The 12036-nt window shown below is 38.7% G+C and overlaps 1 protein-coding gene across 8 annotated transcripts in view; it reads left to right on the plus strand.

The window, feature by feature from the left end:
* UNC79 (unc-79 homolog, NALCN channel complex subunit) overlaps positions 1-12036 on the plus strand; it is a 253057-nt gene that overhangs the window by 89781 nt on the left and 151240 nt on the right. For all 8 annotated transcript variants that reach the window (XM_057539170.1, XM_057539172.1, XM_057539174.1 and 5 more), the window contains exons 8-11: positions 99-163; positions 6292-6380; positions 7001-7041; positions 9225-9253. In XM_057539170.1, coding sequence (XP_057395153.1) covers positions 99-163; positions 6292-6380; positions 7001-7041; positions 9225-9253 — 224 coding nt within the window. The remainder of the gene's footprint in view (positions 1-98; positions 164-6291; positions 6381-7000; positions 7042-9224; positions 9254-12036) is intronic.

Consider the following 12036-nt stretch of genomic DNA (forward strand, 5'->3'; position numbering starts at 1 on the left):
TTCTATTTAAGGAAAACTAGTGAAGTATCTGCTGTGTTTTTCCCAGGGCACGAATAATGTCAGTGAGAAATACTCATCAGCTATGCTTTGCTTTACAGCTTGGAACCCCATCCACTGCCAGCACACTGAATGCCACAACGCAATTAACAAACCAGCTGTGAAGGTACTGTTTTATTAGACATGGTGCTATATTATATTGTCAGTGGTCAACTTATCAGGAGCAAATTGCTGAATGAAATGGAGATTGCATCCTTCCCTGTAAAGCAGAAGGCTGTACTCTGTGGTCATCTCAAATTACTGTACTCTACTTTGATCTGACTGTATTCTGGTGGATTGGTTCAAGACAGAGCAATGAATAGTGATATCTGCAGATTTGGCTCTGAGTTCATAACCAAGTGCTGTGGAGAACTGGGCTAATTATCAGAATAATCCTGGTGAAACACTTACATAGTCCTTGACTGATTTCTGTCTGGGCTAATAAACTCAGGGAGATGTACTTTGGCCCTGTTTTCATGTGTTTGCTACAAGTTATGAGTGGTCTAGTGTGTGACTATGTGAATTCAAGAGTCGTAGGACAAAAACAGAAAATTGTTAAGTCTTAGCTCAGATCACAGATGTGACTTAGTTGAAATGACTGAGAGGTAGTTGGACAGCAAACACATGGAAAATTACAATAGAGGTAAGGGAACAGTGGTTTAGAGAGGTCAAGTCACTCTCCTAAGGTCACTCAGACAGAACTAGGTACCTTGACTCTCAGCCTTATTCTTTTCCTACCACATCTAATTGGTTCTGTCCTGTTATAATCCCGAATCTTTGAAGTTGAAAATTGAGAAAAATAATCACACCACTTAACAAAATTACTTATGGTATATTTGTCGGATACAACACTTGGCTGGAGAGACCTGTGTCTGGATTTACAAGGGTTAATTTTTATATTCTGAGGAGCGGGATTTAGGTAAAGTGATTAGAGTTCAAGTTGCTTTTTAGAACCTATTGTCAAGGAAGTTTGCCTCTCTTGTTCTATAGAGAGGTAGATTGTAAAGATTATCAAATAATAGAAAAATAATACTCTCATTTTATAGAAACAGAGTAGAAGAGGTAAAATGAGATAAAAAATATAAATATAAATGGAAACAAAAAGAAATCTAAATGGAATAAAACATGTATTTCATATACCAAAAGTGGCACAGGAGTGCCAATTATCACATTGTCATCTAGATATATCTTACCAACAAAGGACATCCTTATATTATTATACTTGATCTCTGCTTTTGATGAAAGTAAATTGAATGAATTTATGATGAGAAAGAGCAGGTGAGGGTAACCCACCAATGGAAGCTTAGTCCTCTCCCATTCTACGATGTGTACTCTTCCTCTGAACTTCCATAAACATTTGGGGTTCAAAGGTACTTTTCTTTGGTGAGAGGACATTTTGAGCTAAACACAGGTGAGTTCCTATATTATTCAGCTTAATTCTTCACAGTGGTGAGACTTTCACAATTCCCGTAGTTTCTATATCTGTCCTTTCTTCTTTCTGCCTAAGTTACAATGCCCTCTTTTCGTTCACCCAGACATCAACAGAAAGGAGGTACTGAAAATCTGTTTAATTTTTCCAGTTATTTTTTCCTTGATTTTATGTCAGACTGCATTCTCAGGAGTCCTCTGACTTCCTGATTAGTAATGGTTTTTGGCTTCCTTCCCACAGAAGTCATCATGAATTAGAAATTCTCCCTCTCTTTAGGCAAACAGCCCAGTCTACTCCTCTGGCCTGGCCTTACTTTTCTCACAGGCTGTTCCCTATAGCCAGTCCTCCAGGATAAGCCAAACCATCCCACTTTCTGTCATTTTTTAATTGAGGTAAAATTCACATAACATAAAACTAACCATTTTAGAGTGGACATTTCAATGACATTTATCACATTTACAATGTTGTATAACCACTACCTCTATCTAGTTCGTAAACGTTTTTCTCACCCCCCCAAATTTTACTTTCTCAACCCCAGTTTTCTTAAAGGGCTTCCTTTTACATTTTCACTCTATGCTTCCCAGAAAGGGAATATTCTTGTTGACATTTCCTGTGCAGGGGCTGTTTTTGCACGACCACAGTTCTGGCTCAGGGTTGTTCTGTCTTTACAATATGAGCACTCCACAAACCCACAGAAATATGAGCATATGACATGTAGATCAAGGGTACCCAACATCCAGATGCTTACAGAATAATGTTAAATGAAAAGGAAATTATGAAGTGTACAGTATGATGCAAATGTAGTTTAAAAATTACATGTATGAATTTTATATTCATCTTCATAGTGAACACCAACCAGTAATTCTCATCAAAATGTTACCAGTGATTGCATTGAGATGGAGGGTTAATGAGTTATTTAAATTTTCTTCTTTCCTTTTCTTCATTTTCTGAAGCTTCTACCTTGGGCATGTATTATATTTGTAGACAGAAAATAACTATTTTTAAATGTAACAGTCAGATATGAACATATTAATGTGGATGTAAACTGACCTGTTCATTGTGGAACAGGATTGACACTACTAGCCACAAATCTGAAGGGTCATGTTAATTCATTTAACATGTCAGAGGTCAACTAGCTAACCTCTAATGACTCTTTATAGTTCTAACATCCTAGGAGTTTTTCCTTTGGGATGGAATGAAAAAATATCTTTACCTGACGAAGGTATCAATGACTCATTAGAAATGAGAGTAAAGTAACTATACTGAAGAAGAGGTCTACATGCAGTGCATGGGAAAAACTCAGGGAAAATAGATTTATTTTCACAAAAAGCCTAATATCTCCATAATAGTGAGTTATACCTCTTGGCAGTAATGAACCAAACTTGGGTCTGCTCGCCTGTGTGCAGTAAAGCCAATCTACTGATACCGGCCTGTGGTGAAGGAAAGCACAGCATTTATTGTAAGGCGCCATACAAGTAGTCTGGGACAGCTAGTGCTGAAAACACCCAAACTCTCTGGCGGGCAAACCATTTATAAAGGCCAGGTGGGGGCGGGGGGGTGGGGTCGCAGGGTCTGTGAACAGCTTGTGCACAATTCTCCAATTGGTTGATGGTGAGGTAACACGACGATGTCACAGGGGTTAACATTATCAATCCTTAGGTGCCAGTAGGTGGGGGCTACAAAGTGCTCGTGATCATCAAGTAGTTAATTTCTTCCATTTAGTGGTGGTTTTAGTATCTGTAAAACAACTCGGGAAATGTTTATCAGATACTGTTATATAACTAGGTATTTCGGAGAGGAGCTACAGCACCATAAGGTCCTGCTCAGTTACATAATGATTTGCCAAATAGAAAAGCATTATATATATATATATATATATATATTTTTTTTTTTTTTTTTTTTTTTTTGCAGTAGGTTACAAAAAAGTACTTTTAAGGCAAGAGCCAAAAGTTATGATAGGATCCTAAAATGAAAGTATGTTGGAAATTATAGTTCATTATATCCCACTCTGCTTTTTGGTTTTACTTGGTCCTATTTGAAAATCACTTTATGAGATACTTGAATCCCAGATAATTAGCTAACACAGGAGTCAGCAAACTATGGCCGCAGTTAAATTTGGCCTGCTGCCTGTTTTTGCAAGTAAAGTTTTATTGGAACACAGCTGTGCTCTTTTGCTTACATATTGTCTCTGGCTGCTTTTATGCTACAACAGCAGAGTTGAGTAGTTGTGACAGAGAACTTATGCCCCATGAAGCCTGAAATATTTACTTCCTGGCCATTTACAGAAAGTTTGCCAATCCCTGATTTAACACACCAGAAAGTAGTTATTCACTGTACCAAAGGAAGCATGAAACTTACCTAAGGAAAATTTTCACACTGGGCCTTTAGCACCAGGGAATATATAATTTACAGATTTTGATGGTATAATTATTTAAATTTAGGAATTCTAACTCTTATTTCCCCAACCATTGAAACTCCTAAGGGTTTTAACTTTAAACGACAGGCTGCTTGGGTCATAAGTTTGGTTCATTTGTCCCCTTCAAATCAATTAAAAAAAAAAAAAAGCCGAAAGAAAAGGCAGAGTGAAGTTCTAGAAGAATTTGTGTACTAGGCATGTTAACTGCATACTCAGCTGTAGCATAGATTGATTATTTCTTGAAGGGCAGGAACAGAATTCAAAACGACTTTGGAACTTCCCTGGTGGCGCAGTGGTTAAGAATCCGCCTGCCAATGCAGGGGACACAGGTTTGAGCCCTGGTCCAGGAATATCCCACATGCCGCGGAGCAACTAAGCCCGTGCGCCACAACTACTGCCTGAGCTTTAGAGCCTGTGAGCCACAACTGCTGAGCCCGTGCTCCACAACTATTGAAGCCCGTGGGCCTAGAGCCCGTGCTCTGCAACAAGAGAAGCCACCACAATGAGAAGCCCGTGCACTGCATGAAAAGTAGCCCCTGCTCACCGCAACTAGAGAAAGCCCACGTGCAGCAACAAAGACCCAACGCAGCCAAAAATAAAATAAATAAATTAATTAATTAAAAAAAAAAACAACCCACTGTGGTGGGACTTCCCTGGTGGCGCAGTGATTAAGAATCCACCTGCCAATGCAGGGAACACAGGTTCGAGCCCTGGTCCGGGAAGATCCCACATGCTGCAGAGCAACTAAGCCCATGCACCACAACTACTGAGCCTGTGCTCTAGAGCCCGCGAGCCACAACTACTGAGCCCACGTGCCACAACTACTGGAGCCTGTGCACCTAGAGCCTGTGCTCCGCAACAAGAGAAGCCACTGCTATGAGAAGCCCGAGCACCACAACGAAGAGTAGCCCCCACTCGCCACAACTAGAGAAAGCCCAAGCGCAGCAACGAAGACCAGCGCAGCCAAAAAAAAAAAAAGGACTTTGGTAAGTCATAGACATTTAAACCAACGCAAAGTACAAAATTCATTTTTTACTAGTCATTGAATGTTTTGTCCATTTGATTTAAAACATCCAGATATTTGAAATATCCTAATGATCAACTTAAGATTAATACTTTAATCTCTGTACTTACACTAATGAAAACAGGCGTAAATAACTCAAAACTGAACGGAGCACTACAGGGTTAAAAGAAACTACAGTTTATATGTGGAGGAAAAAAAACTACCTGAAGTTGAAAGTTGGATATATAGAACTTATTCCAGAGTAAGAAAAGTGAATCGCTCAATGTTAGATTTAATGCTAAGTTTTCTGAATGAGGTCTGTCTTGAGAAGCAAAATTCTCTACTGCCAGCATTTTGGTAACAGTTATGATTTTTAAATCTTAATAATACATTTTCCTTTTCCCGAAGAGAGATTACTGTGTTTACTGCACTAAAGAAGGAGTTACTATATGAGTAATACAGAAGCAATTTGAGCAGCCACTGAACAAGATGATTTTTTTTTTTTTTAGTTTATTTTTGGCTGTGTTGGGTCTTCGTTGCTGCGCGCGGGCTTTCTCTAGTTGCGGTGAGCCGGGGCTACTCTTCGTTGCGGTGCGCGGGCTTCTCATTGTTGTGGCTTCTCTTGTTGCAGAGCATGGGCTCTAGGCACGCAGGCTTCAGTAGTTGTGGCTCGCGGGCTCTAGAGCGCAGGATCAGTAATTGTGGCGCACGGGCTTAGTTGCTCTGCAGCATGTGGGATCTTCCCGGGCCAGGGCACGAACCTCTGTCCCCTGCATTGGCAGGTGGATTCTTAACCACTGCGCTACCAGGGAAACCCACAAGATGATTTTTTATCTTTATAGAATGAGGGTGGATTTCTTTTTTTAAAATAATTAATTAATTAATTAATTAATTAATTTTTGGCTGCATTGTGTCTTCGTTGCTGTGCGCGGGCTTCTCATTGCGGTGGCTTCTCTTGTTGTGGAGCAAGGGCTCTAGGTGCACGGGCTTCAGTACTTGTGGCTCAGTAGCTGCGGCTCACGGACTCTAGAGCACAGGCTCAGTAGTTGTGGTGCACGGGCTTAGTTGCTCCGCGGCATGTGGGATCCTCCCGGACCAGGGCTTGAACTCGTGTCCCCTGCATTGGCAGGCAGATTCTTAACCACTGCGCCACCAGGGAAGTCCAGAGGGTGGATTTCTTGACACTATTTGTGACTTCAATTGCAAATAACAGGAGAAATGAAAAATCACAGCAGCCACATTTAAACCTCCAATGTGGGAAAACAGTTATAGGTTGAATGGGTTTTACTGAAAATATTTATTCTACTTTGCTTTTGAAAATCTATTATCGAAACATTTGTACGCTTGATATAGGGAACGTGATAAAACAGGACAGGAGAGTTCATTCTGTCTTTTCATGTGTTTCAGATGTGTATAGACCCCTCCCTGTCTGTAGCTTTGGGTGATAAACCACCCCCATTGTATCTCTGTGAAGAATGCAGCCAGAGGATTGCAGGGTAGGTATAAGAAAAGAAAATAGGGCTACAATGAGAAGAGAAGAATAATCACTTCGACTTAAATTGGTTATGTTACCTTCATTTTACACTAGCCTCTCTGTTTTTTAAAGGTTAGTTTGTCAGATATTTAATATATATCAAGCTTTCCTTTGAAAAGATTTCAGCTTTGAAAAATTGCAGTATTTCTCTCCATGTGACAAGAGAAAGCAATTCCACTTAATAAAGCAGCTCCACTTTTCAAGTGACTCTGTGAAAAAGGCCACAGAGAAAAATAAAAGAAAGCTGTGGTTTTCAAACATGACATAAAATTCATATGGGTTTTCTATGCTTGTTCGTTTCACAGAATCACACTCAGCTTTGTACAAATCATGCTGTATTTTGGTTGACTTAATTAGCATCTGGAAAGTATCATTTAAAGATAACTGAATATGATGAAATGCCTATAATTTATAATTTAGATGGAATGCATTAGACATTTAAAAAGTTTATTATGATAGTGCTCTTAATTACACATCCTTTATATTAAAAGCCTTTTAGCAATAGTGTGCAGCTTATAAGCATTCATGTGGAAGGGTAACATTGCAACAAAGTTCAAAAATGAATTCTGTTTTTCTTTATAGGGACCACAGTGAATGGTTGATTGATGTTCTTCTGCCGCAAGGTATGGCTTACTTCAGAAGGGATGAATAATGAGTAATCATGACTAATGGCACCGTTGATTTTTCTCCTTTTGTACTGTTTTATTTTACAAAGACAGCAACCAAAGTATTACTTTCTGTGCATATTCACTGATATGAAGCATGATATCAGTCTTGCTTGTAATATACCCACACATTTAATAATGAGGGAAGAGGTATCATCTCCACCACAATTAGAGGTAGGTGTTGGAATTAGGATTCTGTATGACCAAAGCTGGATTCTGCCTTAAGGGGTTTTCTGTGTATATAACAGGTGTTGCCAGTGATACGTTTGCTGTGCAAGTCAGAAAGGAAATAAGGAACACCAGTGTGGAGAGCATCAAATAACGGGTCTTTCTCCTGCCACGGTTACCAGCTCTGTGTTTTTAGGGAAAATTAATCGCTCTGAGAGTCAGTTTCCCCTTCAGTAAAATGGGGATAAATATATCTGACCCATCTCAATGAAAAGACGAGATTGTAATGCTTGCAGTTTGTTATAGTTCTGAAAGCTGTGCCTGATAAGTTGGCAGGTAGCAGACAGAGTGTTTCCCTACACATGGGGAAGCAGGTATTCCAGCCACCTAATTGCAGGATGAAATGACCAGGAAAAATACTTAGCAGAGGAAAGATGAAAAGTGGAAAAAGCTGGGGGCATACTGAGCACAGATCAGGCACCCAGGAAGAACTTGATGTATAACTTCAGAAGTAGATAATAAAAGAATTTTTATGAAAGGCCTTACTTATAAAGAAATGTAAAAACCTCATGTTAACTAAATTCGGTAAACACTTTTTTCAAAACTTAAGGTCTTTGCCTGATGATAATTATACTCCTTCTTTGTAGTCTAACTCTTAATATTAGGTTATCTCAACCTGAAGAAATAAATTGTTTAGTGAGTGCTCTGCATCTGTAAAATGGGTCAATAATGTCAGCCTCTATATCCTTTAAAGAGACATTTAAAAGTTTTATATAAGAATATCTGTAAAAAGATTTGGGCTTATATGGGTAAAGGTAACCTTTTTTTCCCCTTAAATTAGTGAACTTCCAGTGCTCCGAGGTAAAACCCATAGTCAGGTTCTAAACTACGTTTTAAATCTCAGATATGTTGCTGAATTCTGGCCATCATCTGCAGATGATATTCATCTGTGGAAGAAAACTGATAATAACTTTTCATTATTTATCCAGAGATGTGACCCATTAACCTCAGGTTAAGATAAACTCCAAGATATCAAACTGTTAAATAACCATTAATTATACAGAATCAGTTTTAACAACTGAGTTGTTAATTTCATTGATTTGACATCCGCTAATTCATAATTTCCAGACAGAGTTTGGCAGACATTTATCTTTGATCTTTTTAATAAATTGTGACATAGGCGTTTAGTCTATTTTTTGAGCACTTCCTAGTTCAGGGGAAATGATAACAGATTCTTGGAAAAATTATTTTCAATTACTCTCAAGCATCAGTTTTCATGGAAATAATTGGTATGCCCACTAAAAAGAGTTTTTATCCATTAATTAAAGTCAATCCTGAAGTACTAAAGTAATTTGACAGCCTTACTTCAGCTGGCCAATCCATGGGTTTGAAATTGCTTTCTCTTAAATAAGCCTGCAGCTGGTTTTGCACTAGTTAAGGACTGATGTAAGTTGATAGTTTGAGTCTAATTCATCCAAGTTATTAAATTTTTTTTTATAGTTCTAATATAGCAAATCATCTCCATGGTGAAACTCTAAGTATATCACATCAACTCAGTGTCATAGCATAATGGAAGAACAGTAGACAGGGAATCTAGGGACATTTGCTCCAGATTGGCCTGTACCATTGATGGCCTGTGTGACTCTGAAGAAACCATGTAACCCTCAATTTTGTTCTCTGTCAAATGAGGGGGTGAGGTTAAAGTTATTTGATCTGAATTCTGAGTCATGTCTGAGAAGATTGAATTATTTCTAAGAATAGGTGAAAATATTTGCAGCCTCATTAAACATACCACAGGTATTTTTAACCTCATTAAACATAAGTAGATGACAGTTTATGAGAGAAGGGAGAAGCTGTTTTGGCCAAGTCTGGAGGTTGTGTTACTAAGCTTGTTTTTGGTCACCTTGGTGGCTGCCCTTATTTAAAACGGGCTCTCTTTCTTTGTTGATATTTTGTGTACCTTCCCCTTACAGCTGAAATATCTGCTATATGTCAGAAGAAGGTAAGAGCAAACCATTTGTGTGGTGGGGCATGATTTGCTGTGTTTGTATGTAAATTCATTCATTGACATCTGCCTCATTTCTGCACCATGGTTTCCCAGTATGTACATGTCACTGTATTTGTGAAGGGGGAAAGGAAATAATTCAGCATGCAAGATTGCTGTGTCTGGATGGTCTCTATTTACATTTCTGCTTTTGCTTACCCATCTATGCACAGTGTTTTTGAAAAATAATCTGAAATAAAAGCATATGTGTAACTCTGGGATAGAAGTCTAAATACAAAAAGGTTTGAGTGACCATGCAATACATGCAACTTAACTTTGGTAAAGGATGCTCGTGTTTGCTAAAAGTCTTTATTGTTTGGAAGTGGAATGCAAATAGTCCAATATATGTGTGTCAGAAACATACCCAGACCAAGTATATATGGAAAATATTAATTTATATGTAAGTTGAATGATATCTCTAGTTAACGATTCCACTTTCGAATAGCCACTGTTCATGACAGTTTCCCTAAGCCATTTCCATCTTCTTTTCTTGCTCCAGTTGTTGAAAAGTACAAGAGAAGGTAGTATGGTGTCATCCAAAGAACTTTGGACTAGTTGGTTTTGATACTTGGGTTCTGGTCAGCTCTATTCCCACCTAGCTATGACACTATGTACAAGTCATTTAAGCTTTCTGGGAGTTGGTTATGAGTGGATAACTTTGGAGGGCTGTTTCAGTTATCTATTGCCACCTAATAAACCATCCTGAAATGTACTGGCTTATAACAACAAACATTTATTTGATCACAACGCTGTGGATCGGCAGTTTTGCCTATGCTCGCTTGGGTAGTTCTCTTGATAAACTCCTCTAGGCTCACTCATGTATTGACATTTGCAGTCATTTAGTGGGTTTGCTGGCAACTGGTTGGTCCCAGATGACTTTACTCCCATGTCTGGGGCCTCAGCTGGGATGGCTGGAATGGCTGGGATGACAGGGGTGTCTGGCCCTCCCTCTTTCCGTTAGGTGTCTCATCTTCCAGGAGGCTAGGCTGGATTTGTTCACAAGGTATCAGTGTTCTGAGAAAGTGAGAGGGGAGGTTGCAAGGCCTTGTGAGCCTGATGCTCTGTAGTCACACAACATCACTTCTTTTTTTTTTTTTACAATGTTAAATGTTATGTTTTATCACATTTACGATGCTGCGTTTCCAAGCATTACACTATAGAAAGAAGAACACTCATTACTAATTTCTAAATCATAGTTTGTATCATATACCTTTTATTCTAACACAGCATCTCTTCTGCTGCATTCCATTGGCCAAAACAAGTCCAAAGGACAGTTTGGTTTCAAGGAGTGGGGAAATAGACTCCTCCTCTTTATAGAAGGAGCAGCAAGAATTTTGTGGTCATATTTAATGTACCACAGTCTACCCCCTGGGCATCATTACTTACATTCTTTCCATGTGCCAAATACTCTCAGCACCTTATAAGACCTCCGAAAGTCTTACCCATTTATGGCTTCAGGCTTAAAGTCCATTGTCTTATGATCTGCATCTGGTCTGGTCACTGATGAAACCCCTCGGGTACGAATTTTCTTGAACCAGAGACCTGTGAACTAAAAAGGCAAGTTACATACCCAACACAAAATGTGAGACAGGGATTGGATAACAGCAGTAGACCTCTGTTCAGAAAGAGGAAGGGGAAGCAGATAGCTGTTACTAGTCAATAGCAGTTCCAGCCATGAACATGTCAACAGTTCCTCTGTCTTTAAGGAATAGCAAATGTGCCTTGATTAGGATCTGATTTTGCTTCCTGGGAATAGTTTCCTAATTCATTTCTTTCCTGGGATCTTTGCTCCACTTTCTAAGACATCTTTCCTTTATAATAAGAAATGGCCCATGTTGCAGCTGAGTAACCCTCTCAGTCTGCTTCCTGCATGTAGAAGTTGGGGTTCCATAGACCTCTTTTCGTGTTGAACTGTGTCTGTCCCATTTGGTCTGCTGGTGGTGCTTTTGCTAGTATGCCTCTCTTTAAAACTTTGTGGATTTTCAATGAATCTAATTGGGGTTCAGTGCCCTCAAAGCCACATCTATAATTCTTTTTGAGTATAGAAATGCCTTCTATACTTTGGGCATTTCAGCCCTTAACATTATTGGAAGCCCTGTTCTAGCTGAGAGGCTCAACTGGGCATCGCCTTACCTAGCTTTCTGAAGTTTTAACAAGGGATCATATAGTCATTCAGCATACTTTTGATTTCATTTTTATTCCGAGGCTATTTCCTACTTTGGGAATCTTTTACAAGCTGGAGAGACTAGGATGAGAAACAGTTTTCTTTCTAAATTGGCATTTCCTGGCTCTGGTGTTATACGTAACAGGCTTGACACCCAGGGTGGATCATTTTTTAACATTACCCGCCTTTCTATGACAAAATTATTTTCAGTAATAAGGTTAAAATTAGCACATTTTTATTACTTATCCTTTAATAAATGTTGTGTTTTATATGAAAGTTAATCTGGAGAACTTTCCTTAAGTTCCTAATAGATCAGAATTGTTTGAGCTTGCTTTGGGCAAAGTTTGTGTCTTTCAGTACTACATATTCAGTACTACATATTCCTACATTTGAATAGTAGGTTTGAGATAAACATCAAGATTGTATCAAATACAGCATTGTAAATCAGCTATACTTCAATAAAAAAATAAATTAGAAAAAGTTTGTATCAAATAAGCATCAAGAGACAGATGCTTTATTTCAATTCTGCTTTTCTATGAGACCACTTGGAATTATTTATTTATGTTTAAAATTCAAA

The sequence above is a fragment of the Balaenoptera acutorostrata genome (assembly GCF_949987535.1).
Source record: "Balaenoptera acutorostrata chromosome 3 unlocalized genomic scaffold, mBalAcu1.1 SUPER_3_unloc_1, whole genome shotgun sequence".
Taxonomy (NCBI): Eukaryota; Metazoa; Chordata; class Mammalia; order Artiodactyla; family Balaenopteridae; genus Balaenoptera; species Balaenoptera acutorostrata.